General features: G+C 51.3%; 6 protein-coding genes across 6 annotated transcripts; 4 read left to right on the top strand and 2 right to left on the bottom strand.

Moving 5' to 3' along the window:
- Nucleotides 1-407: 407 nt before the first annotated feature.
- Nucleotides 408-3,759, bottom strand: BO80DRAFT_463655 (exocyst complex component Sec10 family protein). The gene is made up of 3 exons (XM_025722612.1): nt 3,182-3,759; nt 832-3,106; nt 408-780 (listed from the first exon to the last, which is right to left on the bottom strand). The coding sequence occupies exons 1-3, from the start codon at nt 3,291-3,293 to the stop codon at nt 510-512; spliced, it is 2,658 nt and encodes an 885-aa protein (XP_025576771.1). The 5' UTR covers nt 3,294-3,759; the 3' UTR covers nt 408-509.
- Nucleotides 3,760-3,764: 5 nt separating this feature from the next.
- On the top strand, nt 3,765-6,331 carry BO80DRAFT_472473 (putative pachytene checkpoint component Pch2; the record flags this gene model as incomplete). Its single annotated transcript, XM_025723139.1, has 9 exons — nt 3,765-3,768; nt 4,209-4,288; nt 4,335-4,410; nt 4,462-4,717; nt 4,779-4,834; nt 4,887-4,983; nt 5,031-5,382; nt 5,438-5,734; nt 5,835-6,331. The coding sequence occupies 9 exons, from the start codon at nt 3,765-3,767 to the stop codon at nt 6,021-6,023; spliced, it is 1,407 nt and encodes a 468-aa protein (XP_025576770.1). The 3' UTR covers nt 6,024-6,331.
- A 111-nt stretch (nt 6,332-6,442) lies between these two features.
- Nucleotides 6,443-8,121, top strand: BO80DRAFT_378907 (ubiquinol--cytochrome-c reductase catalytic subunit CYT1). Its single transcript, XM_025716758.1, has 5 exons — nt 6,443-6,542; nt 6,653-6,801; nt 6,921-6,983; nt 7,068-7,465; nt 7,526-8,121. The coding sequence occupies exons 1-5, from the start codon at nt 6,468-6,470 to the stop codon at nt 7,789-7,791; spliced, it is 951 nt and encodes a 316-aa protein (XP_025576769.1). The 5' UTR covers nt 6,443-6,467; the 3' UTR covers nt 7,792-8,121.
- Nucleotides 8,105-9,642, bottom strand: BO80DRAFT_423869 (uncharacterized protein). Its single transcript, XM_025719147.1, has one exon. The coding sequence runs from the start codon at nt 9,398-9,400 to the stop codon at nt 8,189-8,191; it is 1,212 nt and encodes a 403-aa protein (XP_025576768.1). The 5' UTR covers nt 9,401-9,642; the 3' UTR covers nt 8,105-8,188.
- An 842-nt stretch (nt 9,643-10,484) lies between these two features.
- Nucleotides 10,485-14,877, top strand: BO80DRAFT_378903 (uncharacterized protein). Its single transcript, XM_025716757.1, has 5 exons — nt 10,485-10,891; nt 10,943-11,098; nt 11,146-11,231; nt 11,288-14,492; nt 14,544-14,877. The coding sequence occupies exons 1-5, from the start codon at nt 10,517-10,519 to the stop codon at nt 14,796-14,798; spliced, it is 4,077 nt and encodes a 1,358-aa protein (XP_025576767.1). The 5' UTR covers nt 10,485-10,516; the 3' UTR covers nt 14,799-14,877.
- Nucleotides 14,878-15,551: 674 nt separating this feature from the next.
- On the top strand, nt 15,552-17,221 carry BO80DRAFT_35332 (3-deoxy-7-phosphoheptulonate synthase). Its single transcript, XM_025715657.1, has 4 exons — nt 15,552-15,685; nt 15,752-15,806; nt 15,878-16,783; nt 16,838-17,221. The coding sequence occupies exons 1-4, from the start codon at nt 15,680-15,682 to the stop codon at nt 16,993-16,995; spliced, it is 1,125 nt and encodes a 374-aa protein (XP_025576766.1). The 5' UTR covers nt 15,552-15,679; the 3' UTR covers nt 16,996-17,221.
- Nucleotides 17,222-17,286: the final 65 nt, after the last annotated feature.

Genomic DNA, 17,286 nt, shown 5'->3' with positions numbered 1-17,286 from the left:
TTCATATACATGATCCCACCATAACCGAACTACCATCCATATCCCATAAATCAATCCATCACTCACCAACACGCAATGGACGGTCGAAGGGAGGCCATAAGCCACGCTAAGAAGAACGTGTACCTTGGGAAGGTCTCTTTAGAAGCTGTAGGGTATAAAGCGCTGCATCTAGAGAACCTGGAAGCGCGCTCCAGAGAGGATACGTTGGGGTAGGGAGAGCTGTAGGTCAGGTTACCCGAGGGCACAGAGTGAGTCGTGGCGGGGAGGTTCGGGTGAGTTATCGTAACTTTATTTTGTTGATTGTGGTCATTGGGTGCACTGCCCAGACGGTGAGAATGGACTTTTGGATGAGTGTTCGGACGGAGTCGCTGTCTTATAGCTTAGGGGGAAATAGGTATATTCAGTTCCTATTGTCTCATCACCTCATCACTCGTCTAATCTACCTATGACATATGGCAGTCGGGGGTATTCGTCTATATACACCGTATAATCGTAGTCCGGGACATAATTCACATAACATTACACCCAATCCCATACATGGCGCGCTCAACGTCGCGTTTCACCTGGTACCAGTCCGCCCGTCGCTCGGCGAATTCATACACCTCCTCCACTCGCCAGATCCCGTTGAACCGGTCCGCGTCCGCGATGATCGTGGCCAGCTCCTTAGCGTCGGACGGGTCGATCAGGTAGATCTGCGACAGCTCGCGGAACGCCTTGAAGTAGAGGAGCAGATCGTTGTTCTTGAACGTCTGAATGAATTTGAAGTAGTGGTTCATGTCACTATAAGGTCAGCCTCGTCCACTCCATCAGCATACAATGAGATGAGCCTACCTGATGAGCTTCAAGGACCCCTCAATGCTGATCCTTTGTCGTTTGAGATGCTTGCACAGTGCCGCAAACAGACGTAGCCCAACCTCCTGGTTGAAGACGTCCAGCATACTCTTGTCCGTGCTCCCGACCAGCATCTGCGTATGCGAGGACACCACATCAACCACAGCCGCCGCGGCCTCGGTGATGCTTACATCCATCGTCTTCCGGTACGGATCGGTAGACACACTGGGGTTGAAGTCGGTCGCCAGCTGTCTCGTCGCAAGAATATAGTCCACTTCTTCCATAAGGACGTCAATACCTTTGTTGAGTCCGGCAGCCACCCGCTCATCGAGACTCTGCTCGAACTTTTTCTTCTCCTTGACGGCCGGGTCAAGAAAATCGTTTCGATCCGTGAGCTTGTTGCCGACGAGTTCCTGCTCGTAGAACACATCGATCATTTGAAGAATCAGGTCGCCAACGTTTACCAACTCCAAGAATGTGACCAGCGGCTCAACGCCGGATTGGTCGCGTTCCCCTTGTTCGCGGGGCCGGTAATTCGACAGGTGGTCGACAGCATTGTTAAACCCACCGATGAGGTGGCGGTTCCCCAGGATGCGCACGAGGGCCACAAAGATGGCCTCGCACTGCCGTTTCACTGCGGCCCCGTATTCGCCTTTGATTTGCATAAACTGCGCGGCTCGCTCCAAGCTCGACTTGGCCGCGTGCACTAGGCTGAGAGCGACTTCGATGCTGAACAGAGACCGAATGCCCTCTAATTTGGATTTCATCACTGCAGCCTTGGCTGCAAGTTCATTGGTTGGAGCCTCCATGATAGGCGGTGTCGTGGGCGATGCAATTGTCGAGAAACGATTGGGACTCTTCAATGACGAGTCACTGGGGGCAGGATCCGGCTTTGGCTCGTTCGCTTTGTTGCCCGAAAAGCTAGGAAGAATATTGACAGGCGCCATGATCACCTTCTTGAACGAGGTCAAGAAATCACGCTTATCGGCCTGTCTATTGATATTTGACATTAAGAATGACTCGGTTGAGGCTGCTTGTTCGGACAGCTGTCTATCCCAATCCCCTACCGCTGCCTCAGACAATTTGCGGAAATGGTCTAGTTCCTCTGCAAGATACAGGTCCAAATGCGGCTCGTAGGCTTTAGCAACGACGTGATCTAAGAACTCGTCGAAGCTGTCGTCGACGTTCTGAATGGGTAGCAACGTATCCGACAAATTGAGACACTGAGCAAATGTTCCTGAGACGGCGGTCAAGTATGACTCGGTATTTGCGCGATGAAGCTCATCAAATATGGCGGTCAGAAGAGGGTACAGAACATCCTGCCCAACTTTCTCAATGAACGGTGTCGAAACCTTCACGGACGAGGGGAAAGCACGATTGATTATCGAGACCTCCTCATTGTACGCCACACTTAGTCGAGTGAAGAAAGCCTGTGTATGTTCGAGCTTGATCCGCTGTGTCAGGGGGTCAATGCAGTCCGATACTTTGCCGAGCTCTGATCTTCTCGTAACAAGGTGGTTGTGGTGAATGAAGAGCTCCACGGCCGCGTTTCCTCCGTTCAACGTGTACAGCACATGGGCATATTTTCGCATCCGATCATCGATATCCTCGGTCTCATATCCATGTCTGAACTCCTTGATAGCAGCCGTTTCGAACATCGACACCGCGGTCTGTAACTGTTCGGTTCGTTCATACCAGCCCTCGGACGTATCGCATTCGGAAAAATACTGCAATTGCGACAAAATCTGCGCTTGGTGTTGTGGGTCGGTAAAATTTTTGAAAAGCAGGTTATCGGGCGAAGCGCCGGAGGTGACGATATCATTGTAGTATGGCGCCAGTGCTGCGTGGACTTTCCCATACTCCTGGCGCGCTTCTCCGCGCACCGACCTCACTTGCTTTAATGCGCCCAATACCGGATCATTCTCCGATACATTTAGCATATCAATGGCAGCGGAAGTAGACAATTTGATTTGATCGAATCCGTCAGAGATCGCTTGCAAATCCGCCTCGGCAGTCTGCGAAACGCCGCTTCCAGGCTCACTTGTCTGTTGTGTATCCACGCCCTCCTGGTGCTCGACACTTTGCACATCAGCAATAGTACCAAATGCTTCTTCCGCGTGCTTTCTCGCTTCCACCTCGTCCCAGCAGCCCATCCGTTTTAACTTCTGCACCCATCTCGTATCATCGTATGCCATCTCGCGCATGAGTTTAGACGACCGGGCGACTCGTATGAGATCGACGGGGGAAAGGTAATCAAGGATCGAGGACATGATCTCTAGTTCTCGTTAGAATATTGTGTGCTGCAGTGATCGCTTCCCTTGGTCCATCCTGTTGCCATAGCCTGACGTACCGGCTGGGAGTGAGGCCCTGGAGATTTCCTCCATGGAGGCCATTTTGAGTGAGGCCAGAACATCCTTGCGCGGCTTTGCGCCAGCACCTGGCCCAGTCCTCGCTTGCTGCATCTTGTAGTGTCAGAGTCGGCATCGGGAGGACGTCGGGCTCCTCTGTTGAACGCTCCAGAGGCTCAGCGCGGACAAGCCGGTCAGGGTCCCAGAGTTCCCACCGACTAGTAGTTCGCTCCGCGGGGCTGCCCCAATTAGTCGAACGGAAAAACCGAGGAATCGAGCGGCGCCGGAGTCGTTGGCAAATATGGTCGATCATGAAACATATGGTCGCATGGTGGAATCATAGCCCCTAATTCTGAGAAACGGGACCATCCACGGCTCCGAGCAATTACATCGGTTGGTTGGCAGTTCGTCACTGTGGGCGGAAGACCCCAGAAAATCCACGGTTGGATCGGCCGGCTGACTTCCTTTCCGGTGGATGGCACCAACCGACTGCACTCAACCAGGTCGATGTTCCCTCCAGTGCAGTCGGGAATTTTTGGTTGTAAGAAATTTTGTTTTGTTTATTGTAGTTTGGTTCGCGCGATCATGTGTGGGTGGTTAAATGAGAATATGATAATCAATCGATTTTCTGGCAGTCTGGCTGTGACGTAAGACATATATTATTCTGTCTCTAGTACCCACTGCATGCTCGTAGACCATAGAGGTCCGAGACAAAACACCCATAGACCTGATTGTATGATATACCTACACTAGCTGAGTATTCAAGTATGTAAATGTAAGTAGGTAGGCTGTAAAGCAGGCGGCCATGAGACTGGAGGCTGTAATAGTAGAAATGTAGAACGGCCGTTCGATGTTGGTATCAGTACCTTACCACTTTACTCCAGGCTCAATGTTCAATTTACACTCACGACCACTTCCCACACTGGTCACGGAATCCATGACGTGCATTCCAATCTCTCCTATTCCAATTTACATTTTCTCTGGTGCATACCGAAATGAGCGTCACCAACTGCATTTCATGTCCAGTAGATGTTTCACAACAGCCGATCCTACATGTCGAAGCCCGGGTTAAAAACAACAGTGATGGAATCATCGTCCGAACTGATCTGGTAGGTGACCTCATTTCATGCACTTCAACTTCTGACTAGGAAGCAGGTAAGAGACGAAGTTACACAATGGCTTATTGACAATTTCGTCGTCTTATCTCTTGGACAGACGATTTCTTCATTCGGTCAGACCCCTTAGAGCTAAACTCCTTGCAGGCGTTCTAATAAAGGTATAGGAGGCTTAAGCGAGCCACATGCCCAAGTCCTGGACTCTATACTTGTTGCCGAGTGTAGTGGAGGTAATCTGGATTCCGGAGCATATCGACTCCAGCAGGTTCAGTTGGATGTACAAGCGTATCAACTCCGCACGCAATCCGACCAACAAAGCCCCCCAAACACTCAGATATTCGACGAATCAGGAAATGGGGATGATGTACCCAGAGCAAGGACTCTGGCACTACCGAACAAAGATCTGGATGGACTATGGGAGTCGTACGGCTGTTCAGACCTATAAGTTCTTTCACAAGGTAAAAGTAACTCATCATTGGCACAGATTGGAGTTCGATCAGCCAATACAGTCGACGATACTTTCTGCTATAAGCCGAATGGGTAACCTATTTAGCTTTGGGCTGTATCTGGAGGCTTCTGACGTTGTGAGCAGTCTCGTTTTCTGCTCGAAGGCTCGATAAATGGACCATCAATTGGAACAGGTTAATCCTCATTTGGGGACCACCAGGAACCGGAAAAACAAGCTTCTGGTGTGTCAATGCTTATATGTTCTGCTTCTGACTGCTAACTGATCTAGTCGCGGTCTTGCCCAGAAGCTTTCCATACGCCTTGGGAAGCATTATCCCCAGAGCAAGTTGATCGAGATTAACGCACATTCTCTAGGAAGCAAGTTTTTTGGTGAGAGCGGCAAGCTGGTGAACAGAGTGTTAGAGAGCATAGAGCTTCTTCTCGAGGCGGAAGAGGACACATTCGTCTGCATGTTCATGGACGAGATAGAAACCTTAGCTGCTCGGAGAGACAGAGCTTTGAGCAGCAATGAGCCCTTCGATGCAATTCGGGCGGTGGACGCTCTACTAACAGGCCTAGACAAGCTGAAAGAGCACCCAAACGTTATTGTTGTCTGTACCAGCAATTTGGTCACAGCGCTGGTAAGACCTTATAAGTAGTGATGAGCAGTGGAACTGACTCTGAACTCGCGCATAGGATCAAGCTTTCCTCGATCGCGTGGATATTAAGCAATACATACCTCAATTGTCCAGCAGACCGATCTACAAGATTTATAAGGAGTGCCTAGAGGAATTGGGTCGACATGGCATCATCGAGGGTACCTCATTTGACGTGGTCCAAGTTGCTCCGACCGATCCCCAGACGGCTTTACAGTATGTGGAGCAGCCCGCAGAACAGCTCATCTTACCGACATTCGACGATATGTTGCTGCATTATAAGATGTTCCCGGATGCCATACCCAAACTGCTTGCCGATGCCGTTTTGGAGAGTATCGTCAGTAACACTATCCTTTCCTGTGAATGTTGATGTTGATGTTGATGTGGATGGGAAACGATGACAGTACTCTATAGCTCCGTACTGACGAGAACATTAGGGGCTTAGCGGCCGCACCGTGCGACGACTACCCGCTCTCTCTCTGGTCTTGTATAGCAACCGTGCCCGATGTGATATCCGGACGGCTATTCAGGCGCTGCGGATGGGCATAGCGTCGGAATGTCAGGCTATGGCGGAGGCGACGATGGCCGATGAGCACTCGGGAACAGCAGCGCCCAATGGCCAATGAGAGCGGGAGGATTGATTACTGGGACTCGGTTCTGGGTGGAGGAACGGGGTTGAGAGATGGGGAGGGAACAGTGATGGTCCGTGAGGATAAACCAAGAGGCATTGAGACCTTGAAGCTTCCTGCAAGCTAGTCTGTAAGGTTGTTGTTCCATTGTAGTCGCATGTTGTGAGCATCATCATCAGGTGGCCCTCGAAAATTGTTGTTCCGAAAAGTCGCGGTTTTCACCGAAGGCAGTTAGGACCGGGGCGGCAGCCAATCAGAACGAGGGTTTAGGCAATTCCAAACCCAAGAGAAACTTGACCCGTTCGACCAACCTCGACTTCACCTCCAAAAGCACATTCTCCTGCGCGCTCAGCCTTGCCCCCTCCCCCTCCCCTCTCCCCTTCTGTGGCTATTGTGCCTTCCTGAATACCCATTGTCCGGAGGGTCTTTCACATCGTCAGTATGCTGGCACGTACTGTTTTGCGCAGCGTGCCCTTCCGGGGTGTCGCACGTCAGTCCTTGAACAAGACCTCCACGGTACGCACTTCCCCGACATCGACGCCCATTGGACCCAATGGACGAGGACAATCGCTCCCCTATCGACCTCAAAAGCTTCTGAATTGGTTTTCCACTAACCAAACACCCAGCGTGCGTCTTCCTCCGCCGCCGGTGCCGAATCCGCCAGCTCCCCCTTCCACCTCACACTCACTGCGTCCGCCGCAACCGCCGTCGCCCTCGGATCCGCTGCGTATCTCTATGGCCAGGAAGCTTTTGCCATGACACCTGCTGAGGAGGGGTGAGTGGATTCTTTGTGATGCTCGAGGGATGGCCATTGTGTGGCTGCTCCGTTGCTCCGACCGAGGCATCCCGTTATCGGCTTCGACTGTGGATCAAGACTAACACATCGATTTCAAGATTGCACCCTACCGCATACCCTTGGGAGCACGCCAAGTGGAACAAGACCTTCGATCACCAGGCGTGAGTCTCCCAATTCAATTCCGGGCGGATACTACCCTCGCCGTCCCCGACCCCCGGCCGTCTTACTCATCTTTTGCACTTCAGCCTCCGTCGTGGTTTCCAGGTCTACCGTGAAGTCTGTGCCAGCTGCCACTCCCTGACCCGTGTGCCTTGGCGCTCGTTCGTCGGTGTTATGCACACCGTCGATGAGATGAAGGCCATGGCTGAGGAGAACGAGTACGACACCGAGCCCAACGACCAGGGCGAGATCGAGAAGCGCCCCGGAAAGCTGTCCGACTACATCCCCGCTCCCTACAAGAACGAGGAGGCTGCCCGTGCTGCCAACGGTGGTGCTCTGCCCCCGGATCTCAGCTTGATCGTCAAGGGCCGTCACGGTGGCTGCAACTACATCTTCAGTCTGCTGACTGGTTACCCCGATGAGCCCCCGGCTGGTGCTGTTGTCGGAGAGGGCATGAACTTCAACCCCTACTTCCCCGGTACCGGTAGGTCCACCGCTTATTGATGACGTCGATTTGCCCGTGTTCGGATCTAACACGATATAGGTATTGCCATGGGTCGTGTTCTCTTCGATGGCGTTGTCGAGTACGAGGATGGCACTCCCGCCACCACCTCCCAGATGGCCAAGGACGTTGTTGAGTTCCTCAACTGGGCTGCCGAGCCTGAGATGGACGACCGCAAGAAGATGGGTGTCAAGGCCATCGCCCTCCTCACCGGTCTCTTCGCCGTCAGCGTCTGGGTCAAGCGTTACAAGTGGGCCCCGATCAAGACGAGAAAGATTGTGTACAGCCCCCCCGTTTCCCGGCGCTGAATGTTGCAGCGGACTGTATGAATTGCACACCGTGGAGGAAGAATGCAGGCGACTAGTGAGCCTTGATATAATCCATAGTCCAACGCATGTTGGTCGCACGTCGCCATTTCCTTCAACCTGTCACTCTATTCGATGGTCTCTGCATGTTTCGTTAGATGTTACTCAGGACACTTGTATCTGTACCCTAGATATTTATTCTCCGTTGAAAATGTTGCTCCAATGTCACAATTTCCTTTGTCAGCTTCAAATGTGGGCTTTGGTCTAGGGCTGTCCGGCCTCGGCAGCAAACCTCATAGATTCGCTAGAATAGTCCATTTTTATTACAGGTGCAATGCACTAAACTTTGTCAATTTGACCGGTGGGTTCAAAGTAGTTTACTATCTAGATCAAGATATTCTTAGCGTCTAGTGTTGTCACCAATGGTCCTTTCACCATCACCAAAGAGTCCCCGGAATACATTGTCATAAGACTGCCAGAGAGCAAAGAAGACAGCATCTGCGAATTTCACCAGCCACGCGGGACTGCGACCATCCGAGTTCGCACACATTCTTTGAAGTACCAGAACAAGAAATACCGGTGGTCCCCAGCATCCCACGAACACCGCTCTGCCAATCTTTTGACGCAAGGTAGTTATACGATATGGCTGGATCCCGGCAAGATAATTCCGGTAGGTGATTGGCAAGTCGTGTTCAGCTGCGCCCGTGGTGATCAGGTTGAGGTAGCGAGCCGAAGGCTGGGCGTAGAATGGGTTCGGGCGGACCACAGGGCTAAAGCGCGAGACAAAGGAGCGTTTCTTTGGGGTTGTGGAAGCTTGTCCGCTGGTTTTCAGTAAGTCCTCCGCGACGGCAGGAGATAGAAGGGTGTGGGCTTTGAACGGCTTGGTACTCGGATGTTCAGGGAGAGGGTCCGCTGGGCTGTACGACTTGGGGAATGGATAGCAGTCGACGACCTTGTCTTCATATCCGCGTCCACCACCTTCGGTTGCTATTATGCGCGCGTAGTCTGTAAGAGTCACCTCGTAGACGACGCCGATAAGGGGCATGTTTGAGTTGTAATCTGGGGTCTTTTGGATGAGATGCGAGGTTTCCAATGCAGCCTTTCCATCCGATTCATTGTTTGCAATCTTGCTTGAATTTTCCTTTTCGCTTGGGGGCTTGCGCAATCGAGTTGCTGCAAAACAAGGCTCTATGTATGGTATCCCCGGGAGATCGAATGTAAGCCATAAGCCTGGGACGATGACGTTGATTTGGGAAAGCGGCTTGATGCCTCGCTTTCCCAGGAAGGTCTCCGAGCATAGGTTCGAACCGTAGGCAAGGTATAGGACGGTTTCTTCGGATGGTGGGTTTCCGTCTCCGAGTATCTCGAACTGATGATCTGTGACTTTGTCCGCAAGGCTGGCGTCTTTATCGAGGGACCGATCGGTCGTCGACACTCGCTGTCTCTCGGGAGTCGTCTCGGGCAGAGAATGGCTCGTTTCTTGTGGGGAGGGATACGTGTGGCCGGACAAAGGACTTAGTTCCCCGAGTCGCTCATATGTCTCGATCATGCTCGAGCGACGTGTGCGAGGGACCCGGTGGCCTCCCTCCTCGTCTCGATTTACTGTTGCCATCTTTCAGATAGGTTGGGTCAGTCGACCAATAGTGCTTTTTGGAGAGAGCTCTGCTAATGGTTTAGTCTGGATGAAGAGAAAATGAGCAAGAGTATTTGTCCATGATATACTCCATGGTTGAGCCGACTAGCTGCTTGTGCACCGCATGGCAGGGCAGGGATTCCCGTTGCTTCTCCCTGTCGTAACCGGAGCCGAGTGGTCTCGGGACGGGTACTCCAACAGCCGGCTGACCAATGTCCATGGATTCTCATGGAATTTCCTCCATCGATGCTTTAGCAGTTTTAATTGTGGTTTTATGGCTTCTGAGAGTATCCGGGGTATTTGTTGTTGATATATCCAGTGGGCGCATTAAGCTCGTTAGCGTGCTATCGCGCCATATTCAGCTAATCATTCTAAGGCGTTTGAGGATCCTGGCAGATGCGGAGCACATGTGTAATGCTTATGCTGGGAACCTTATGCTGTGCTTCCCCGGCTTTCCCCAACCAAGAATGTCTTTTTCCGACCAGCCTCAATTTGAAACAGAAACCGTTTCAAATCATGCCTCTGGAAAAGAGATTATATGCGAGTTATGCTCCTTATATATCAAATATTCTCCCTAATTATCATCACTGTTAAGCTACTTTGCCCATTCTGTGTTGATCCGGCTCTTGTGTGCGAGAGGGCATGACCAGACCTGCGAAACACGCTCATTAGCCATGACCGAGCCTTGATATCTTTAAAAGCACTGCTTTGGGAAGAAGCTTGGAGATGGCTGTCTTTGGTAATTCATGGCATACTAACCCAAGAAGATTGAGCGCATGCATCGAAGACTGTCTGCTGGCAGTAGACCGTGTCTATACCAAGTGGACGTCTCTCCAGGGACTACTCTTGGTTTTTAGATTGTGTAGGGCAAAATTAGGCTGGATAAGACAAATGACATCAGAGTAAGCACATGGCATGTCACTCTGTTGACTAATTGTGACAGAGGCTGTAGAAGAGCTCGTTCTGGCCAAGTGCAAGCGCACCATCATGTGATAGACTCTCACACCTCTTGCTCTCTGGTTTCGAAAGTAGCTCGCTTTCGCCCCGATCTCAGCTTTCATACTCTTCTACGAGGTCTTATCCCACAGAACACAAATGGCCTCTCTGTTTTCAGATATAGTCCAGGAAGAATCACAATGGGCTTGCATCACAGAGCTAGCCTCGCAGCTGGCCTGTGTAAGAGCCAGGGGCAGTGATTCTGAGAATATAGCACCGGTTTCAAAGCCTTATTACACCTGTATTCTGCGGGATCCGCGACTTTACACCCTCTCGAGCCACCTCGTCGGAGCCCTGCTACATAACGAGTCTAGAGTCGATGACTGCAACATACGCCAAATACTTTCCATCCTCAAGAGAGAGTCCAATAAGATTGCACATGCGCTTGATCATTCTTCTCTGCGTTGTCTGGCATACACACTGCTTAATTCAGAAGTCGAATCCGGGCTGGAAAATGGGCTTTATCTCCTGCTGGTCTGGGTTTACATCCGTGCACTCATCCCAAATACCTAATGCTTTCACTAGGATGAACCGCAATACATAAGGGACTCTGGAAGCATGCTTTATCAGGTTGCAAGTCCACAGACCGGTGATCAGTCGCGGTTGCTGCAGGGCAAGTTGATCCATAAGCTATACCATCTGTTTTCAACGGAGGAGCAAGTTATCCAGACACGGAAATTGGTGGGTCTGAAGCAGCTTCTGGGTCTTCTCATGCTTACTTTAAGCAGGCTGGCAAACTACTTGTGGAGATATTGTCAGAGTCAAAGCATAACTATACCTTCCTCCTTGAATCGCAAGATGCAGATATGTCCGGGTACTAAGCGTGTTAGCTGAGACTAGGTTGCTTATACTGACGTAGGAAATCTTCAGGCTCCTATCCATCCTACTCTACCATGCCGATGCAAGTCTGAAAGCTTTCGCAGCTGTCGTCTTCCATGCATTATATGACTCTGGCGTGAGCAAAGAGATCCTCTGGCCTGCCGACGGCACCAAAGATAGAGGAACTTTCTTTAGACACCTGGTGATATATGAAGACAGCCCGCTCCAGCTCTTTTATACCTTCATCAATGAGGTGGACTCATCGAGTGCTACAAAAGGGCAGCCAGCGAAAAGTCTCAGGAGAAATCTCAAACCACGAGGGTGTTTCCTTGTCCAGTCAATTGAAATCAACGGAAGTCCCTTGCTCCGTGGCATTGTCCTCACAATAGCTGATGAATATGACCTCGTCTTTATGAATCATCGAGCTAGTACATCGAGGGTGTGTCTCGAATACGTCGACGTCCGCGCCCGAGATATTTGCCAGCCCGTACGCACGGAAATAGATGATAATAAGGCATATCGTCTGACTTGGGGCCTTTCTCCGTCGAAACTAATCTTTAAAAATGGCAGACGGCAGGACATCAATGGCCGAGAGCTCAGCATAGTTTCCAGTGACGATTCGAATGAGTTGCAGAAGACCATCGGGATGCTCAAAAGAGATAATCGGGGCTCTTCGAGGATAGACCCTATCCTTCGGAGATCCTCGTCACTCATGATGGAGTTGGATACGGGTGAAGAAGTCACAAGGAAGTCTTTTGACTTCTCATACACTGATTCCCAGACGCAAGCAGGGCCTTCTGAAAGTTCACCAACCAAACAAAAAACTGGAAATATTATGGATAAAGCTCCAGGCAGTATTCGGGAAGAACTGCCCATGAGTGAGAATCCAGAGCATCTGAAAGAAGGTGAATTTAGTCACAGCAGCGCTCTGCAAGATCACGAACAAGTTCACCATGTATGCAACTCGTTCATGCTCACACCAAACATGCCACAGGCTGGACTATTGAAAGACTTGCACGGCCATCCTCTAGGTCATATAGAAGAAAGAGGAAACACAAAGGAGACTGAACTTAAGGGTGGCATCGATATTGCCATTGACGCTTGTTCAGGGAACAAACTGCACGGCAAACAATCATCAAAGAGACCGAGGCAACCCAATGGTAGATTTGCACCCAGAGAGCAAACCGATAGACCACAAACAACGAAAAACCAATTGACTTTAAATAAAGCGAAACTTCAACTATCGAATACCCAGGAGTCCATGATTATTTACGCACGACATTCCAAGCGGACGGTGTACACAGCAAATTCGAAGGCTGCTGTTGACTGGGACGAAGATCTTCGACCTAGCGATGAAGAAGACAACTCGGAACAAAATGAAACAGAAGTTACTTCAATTTCTTCCCCCTTGGCTGGCGGAACTTGTATCTTTACTAAGAGTTTCAACGCGCTGGGTAAGACAAGGGTGGCAAAAAGAGGAAGGAGGTTAGCTACAAAGCGCCAAAATACACAGTTACGTCCTAGAGGAAAGACGAGGAAACAACCCAAGAGAGGAGCAGCACCACCAGCAGATACAGGAAAGACAGATGTCGAAAACCTTAATCAAGAGCTGGAGCACAATCCACCGGCTGATGGCACACAGGGAAACCCAGGTGCTGGTACTAGGAATAACCACCGAGACAATGACATGCATGGTGAAGACGCATGTTCAGAAAACAGATGCAATGATGCTGAGCTCGATAGCAACTCTGCTAAGGTCATTAAAATGGGCGACTCTCTTCCGTTACATCCTGACGGCGATCACAACGAATCACTCTTATTACAAGCTACCCAAAGCGAATACGGCAATATTATGGAACTACACCAGGAACATACAGATGAGATAAACTCAGACGCCCAGAAATCGTCTACTGCTAAGATCGTGGTTCATATACAAGGGCTTCATGGCAGGGGCCGTGCTGTTGGGAACAGGCTGACTGCTGCTTTTCAGCAAGGTGATCCTTCACCAGGCCACTGCGAATCCCGAAAGAAAAGATTGGAGTATCCAGAGAGCCAAAACGAACTGGATTGCCCGAACGAATCTGTTCTGTCGGGCAGTATATATTCCCTAGTGAACCAAGGTAGTGTTCACGAAAATGTGGGGGTTGCAGGTCCCGCTAACAAAGACTATATCATCCTTGATGGACATTCGTCCGAAAGAACGCCACATGGATCCATCATGGACCAACTTGACGATCTTGATACAGAATATTCGACTCAGAGCCCCAGGAGTGGTGCTTGGAGTAGGAAAAGCGATTACAAGGAGCAAGAAAAGGAAGTTCAACCAGATAATTCCGCTGCATCGGATATTCTGTGCAAGAGTCCACCCGAAGAAGCTTCCTTGCAGTCGTATAATGTGAATTTACGGGATGAGCAAGATACTTGCAACTTCGGCCAACCCGGGAGAGGATCAGAAGTGGGAGAAAATTCAAGTACGAAAAGTGAGAAGAGAAAGATAGGTATACCCAGCCCGGATCATATACGAATTGGGGCAGACACCGGAAATCACGACTCGAAAACCCCAGCAGAGCCTATACTCAATGTGCGCAAAGAAAACTTTTATCCGGCAAAGCGTTTCAAACGCACCCCCAGATCAACTATCGTTGATCTCGATGGAAGCCCGCGCCTTCTGCCGCGTGGTAGAAATAGATATATGATCGATGACATAAGGTCAGATGGGAGATCTCAAGAAACGTCAGACGCAGAAGAGGAGGACCCGCTAGCAAATCAGCAAAGCGAGGCGACAGACGGTGCAGATACTGGTGCCGAAGGTGAGCGCGATCAAACAGCATCATGTGAAAGGAACGCGCTTCTGTCCGAAATGGACGTGCGTCTGTCGCCCCATGTCACGAAGAAGTCGGAACATTCCGAGGATGAGACCCGCATGAGACAAATCAAAGCAAAGGGAGCACTGACCTTCCAAGACCGCCTCATGGCATACGCAGATAGACACGTATCTAGGGGGGTCCAGCCCAAAAATGCCGCGCAAACAGACATTGACGCACATTTCGCATCTAACAAGGAGAATAAGCCCATAGAGACATGTAACCTGGTACCTCGGCCGAGCCCCTCACGAATACGATCACCTGCTCTGTCGAGCTCAAATCCCATGAAGTTCAGCACTAGCGCGGACGCCGCTGCCCAGCAAACAACCTGGCAGACGTCCCTGCAGGCGCTTCATCAAAGAGCACAAGGCATGCTTGTGGCAACCAGCGAGGTACGCTCGAACCCCTGGGAACTGGGGGTAACATACTGAACTGATTGCAAGCATATTAGTCGCGAAATCGAGAGCGAGAAGGACACGATAAATGAAGTTTTGGAGATGTATCGGCAAGATTGTCACCGGGTGTTGGATCGGCTCTTTGAAGCACAAGAAGAACGGATCAGACTATGCCAGCAGCAGATGAACTCCATCCGCAACCACCATACTGAGGTATGCCAGGAACTAGTGCACCGCCTGGAAAGAAACGAGCAACAGCTCCAGGATAGGATGCATTCCCGAAATGCTAAGGAAACAAAATGAAGCGTCTCCTAATATCTGAAGCTCCGGCTCCGTGGCGTTTCCAGTCCGGTCTCGGAAGCAGACAGTGTTTGCTCCAGGTGTCATTTCTCGAGATATAGCTATGCACTCACTCATTACAAGCAAGGACTGGCCGTATCTGCAACTCGTATCTGCAAGACCCAAGGGGCGCAATCCAGATCAAATGCCGCACATGCGAGATTGGAGTGTAGTAGTCTTGACAGGTGTAGTCACAAGTCCGATCCCGCACGCCAGCATGACCGGATAACGCGAGACTATATAGTAGGTTCCGCGCCCATTCCGGGTCGCAGTCGTATCTCGACCATTCTACCCCTCCTAGGGCTGACAGCCTGCAGCTTACGGAGTGCACCGCGGCGCCGCGGAGTACGGAGTATCTCTCCCAAGCCAAATGCGAGCAGGATGGGAGGCACGGCGGCCAAGGGGACACACAGCCATTGGCAAGCGATACCGCGGGCGAGACGCTTTTGGGCCGGCTGCCATTCGTGCATTCACCGAAATCACGTGCGGAAGGCCCAATGGGGCAAGAATGACTCGACGCGACGGGCCCCGATCGACGGAGCTGCTGCTCGCTGCGTTCTGCAAGGGCCCCCCAGCAAGAAAAATTAAGAACAACGGAGAATCGACTCGGATTTCATACTACTACGCACTACGCACTACGGAGTACAGCTGCAGGATATATATTGTCCTGACCGGGCCTGATCGGAACTCTCAATCTCAGATTCCACTCCTCCCCCTCCCCCGCCCCCTTCATTGCATACAGTGCAGCAGGGTGATCACCTCCTACCCGTCGGGCATACTATCTACCTATCTCGCTATCTCTTCGCCTCTGCCCCTCCGTTTTCCTTCCTGCCCCGCCACACATCATGTCGGTAAGTCATTCGGTTGCTCATTGTTCACCCTCTCAATTGCATTTCTCAGGCTTATTTCCCCTTTAGTTCTTCATTGAAAACCCCAATGTCGGGGACAGATGCTCCCTGGAAGACTCGAGAAGTAAGTGCGCCCGTGACTCATCGCAGTGGAATTCTCCCCCGTTAACGTATGGTCTTCGTGATCGTTTACAGTTCGCGGTTACAATCCCCTCACCCCCCCCAACCTCCTCCAACATGAGATCGCCTTGACAGAAAAGTCCCGGAAAACGGTCCTGGAAGGACGTGACGAGGCCATTGCCATCGTCCACGGCACAGACACCGACCGTCACCGTTTGCTGGTTGTCATCGGACCCTGCTCCATCCACGACCCCGAGATGGCTCTCGAATACTGCGATCGCCTCTTGAAGATGAAGGAGAAGTACCAGGACGAGTTGCTGATTGTTATGCGCTCCTACCTCGAGAAGCCCCGCACCACTGTCGGCTGGAAGGGTCTCATCAACGACCCCGACATCGACAACAGCTTCAAGATCAACAAGGGTCTGCGCACCTCCCGTCAACTCTTCGTTGACCTCACCAACAAGGGCATGCCCATTGCCAGCGAGATGCTCGATACCATCACCCCCCAGTTCCTCGCTGACTGTCTCTCCGTCGGCGCGGTCGGCGCTCGCACCACCGAGTCTCAGGTCCACCGAGAGCTGGCGTCGGGTCTGTCGTTCCCTGTCGGCTTCAAGAACGGCACGGACGGCTCCCTGGACGTGGCTGTCGATGCCATTGGTTCCGTCAAGCACCCCCATCACTTCCTCTCCGTCACCAAGCCCGGTGTCGCTGCTATTGTCGGCACCGTAGGCAACCCCGATTGCTTCGTCATCCTTCGCGGTGGCAAGAAGGGACCCAACTTTGATGCGGAGAGCATTGCAGAGGCCAAGACCAAGCTGACCGCTAAGGGCATGCCCGCCCGTCTCATGGTCGACTGCAGCCACGGCAACTCGCAGAAGAACCACAAGAACCAGCCCAAGGTGGCCGCTGTCCTGGCCGAGCAGATTGCTGCTGGTGAGACAGCCATCATGGGTGTCATGATTGAGAGCAACATCAACGAGGGTATGTCTTACGTCAAACTCCAACCTATGAATATTCGCTAACCTTCATATACAGGCACTCAGAAGGTTCCTCCTGAGGGCAAGGCCGGTCTCAAGTACGGTGTCAGTATCACTGACGCCTGCATCCACTGGGAGGATACCGAGCTTGTGCTGGAAAACCTTGCACAGGCTGTGCGCGCCCGGCGGGAGAAGCTGGCTGCCAGCTCCCAGTGAGTCGCACTGGGCTTGTCTCTCCGTTAATGAGATGTCAACACGTTATGTCAGCCATACCACTTCTTGACGCATGGATTTAGGGACTGGGTTTTCTAGCGGTTGTTTCTTTCGATAAAAGTGATATCTATCTTGATTGCAGTACACGTTTTAGAATTTTGCGTCGAATCATGATTTCATCCCATTGTGAGCTGCGAGTTTGATGTCACGCTGCAGTTGTCAACGTCTTGGGCCTGCCAGAAGAGTGATATTTAGGCACCAATATATAATCAATGTTACGATCCTAATTGGGAA

Source organism: Aspergillus ibericus (assembly GCF_003184845.1).
Source record: "Aspergillus ibericus CBS 121593 unplaced genomic scaffold BO80scaffold_13, whole genome shotgun sequence".
In the NCBI taxonomy this organism is placed as follows: domain Eukaryota; kingdom Fungi; phylum Ascomycota; class Eurotiomycetes; order Eurotiales; family Aspergillaceae; genus Aspergillus; species Aspergillus ibericus.
Note: the sequence above shows the minus strand (reverse complement) of the source record. Positions and strands in the feature narration are given on the sequence as shown.

Coding starts and splice junctions, on each gene's coding strand:
- BO80DRAFT_378903 (XM_025716757.1), top strand. CDS start 10,517: ATGGCCTCTCTGTTTTCAGATATAGTCCAGGAAGAATCACAATGGGCT. Junction 10,892..10,942: donor ATGGGCTTTATCTCCTGCTG/GTCTGGGTTTAC, acceptor TGCTTTCACTAG/GATGAACCGCAATACATAAG. Junction 11,099..11,145: donor TTATCCAGACACGGAAATTG/GTGGGTCTGAAG, acceptor TACTTTAAGCAG/GCTGGCAAACTACTTGTGGA.
- BO80DRAFT_423869 (XM_025719147.1), bottom strand. CDS start 9,400: ATGGCAACAGTAAATCGAGACGAGGAGGGAGGCCACCGGGTCCCTCGC.
- BO80DRAFT_378907 (XM_025716758.1), top strand. CDS start 6,468: ATGCTGGCACGTACTGTTTTGCGCAGCGTGCCCTTCCGGGGTGTCGCA. Junction 6,984..7,067: donor AAGACCTTCGATCACCAGGC/GTGAGTCTCCCA, acceptor TTTGCACTTCAG/CCTCCGTCGTGGTTTCCAGG. Junction 7,466..7,525: donor CCCCTACTTCCCCGGTACCG/GTAGGTCCACCG, acceptor AACACGATATAG/GTATTGCCATGGGTCGTGTT.
- BO80DRAFT_35332 (XM_025715657.1), top strand. Junction 15,807..15,877: donor CTCCCTGGAAGACTCGAGAA/GTAAGTGCGCCC, acceptor GATCGTTTACAG/TTCGCGGTTACAATCCCCTC. Junction 16,784..16,837: donor TGAGAGCAACATCAACGAGG/GTATGTCTTACG, acceptor CTTCATATACAG/GCACTCAGAAGGTTCCTCCT.
- BO80DRAFT_463655 (XM_025722612.1), bottom strand. CDS start 3,293: ATGCAGCAAGCGAGGACTGGGCCAGGTGCTGGCGCAAAGCCGCGCAAG. Junction 3,107..3,181: donor CAGGGCCTCACTCCCAGCCG/GTACGTCAGGCT, acceptor AACGAGAACTAG/AGATCATGTCCTCGATCCTT. Junction 781..831: donor GGGTCCTTGAAGCTCATCAG/GTAGGCTCATCT, acceptor CTGACCTTATAG/TGACATGAACCACTACTTCA.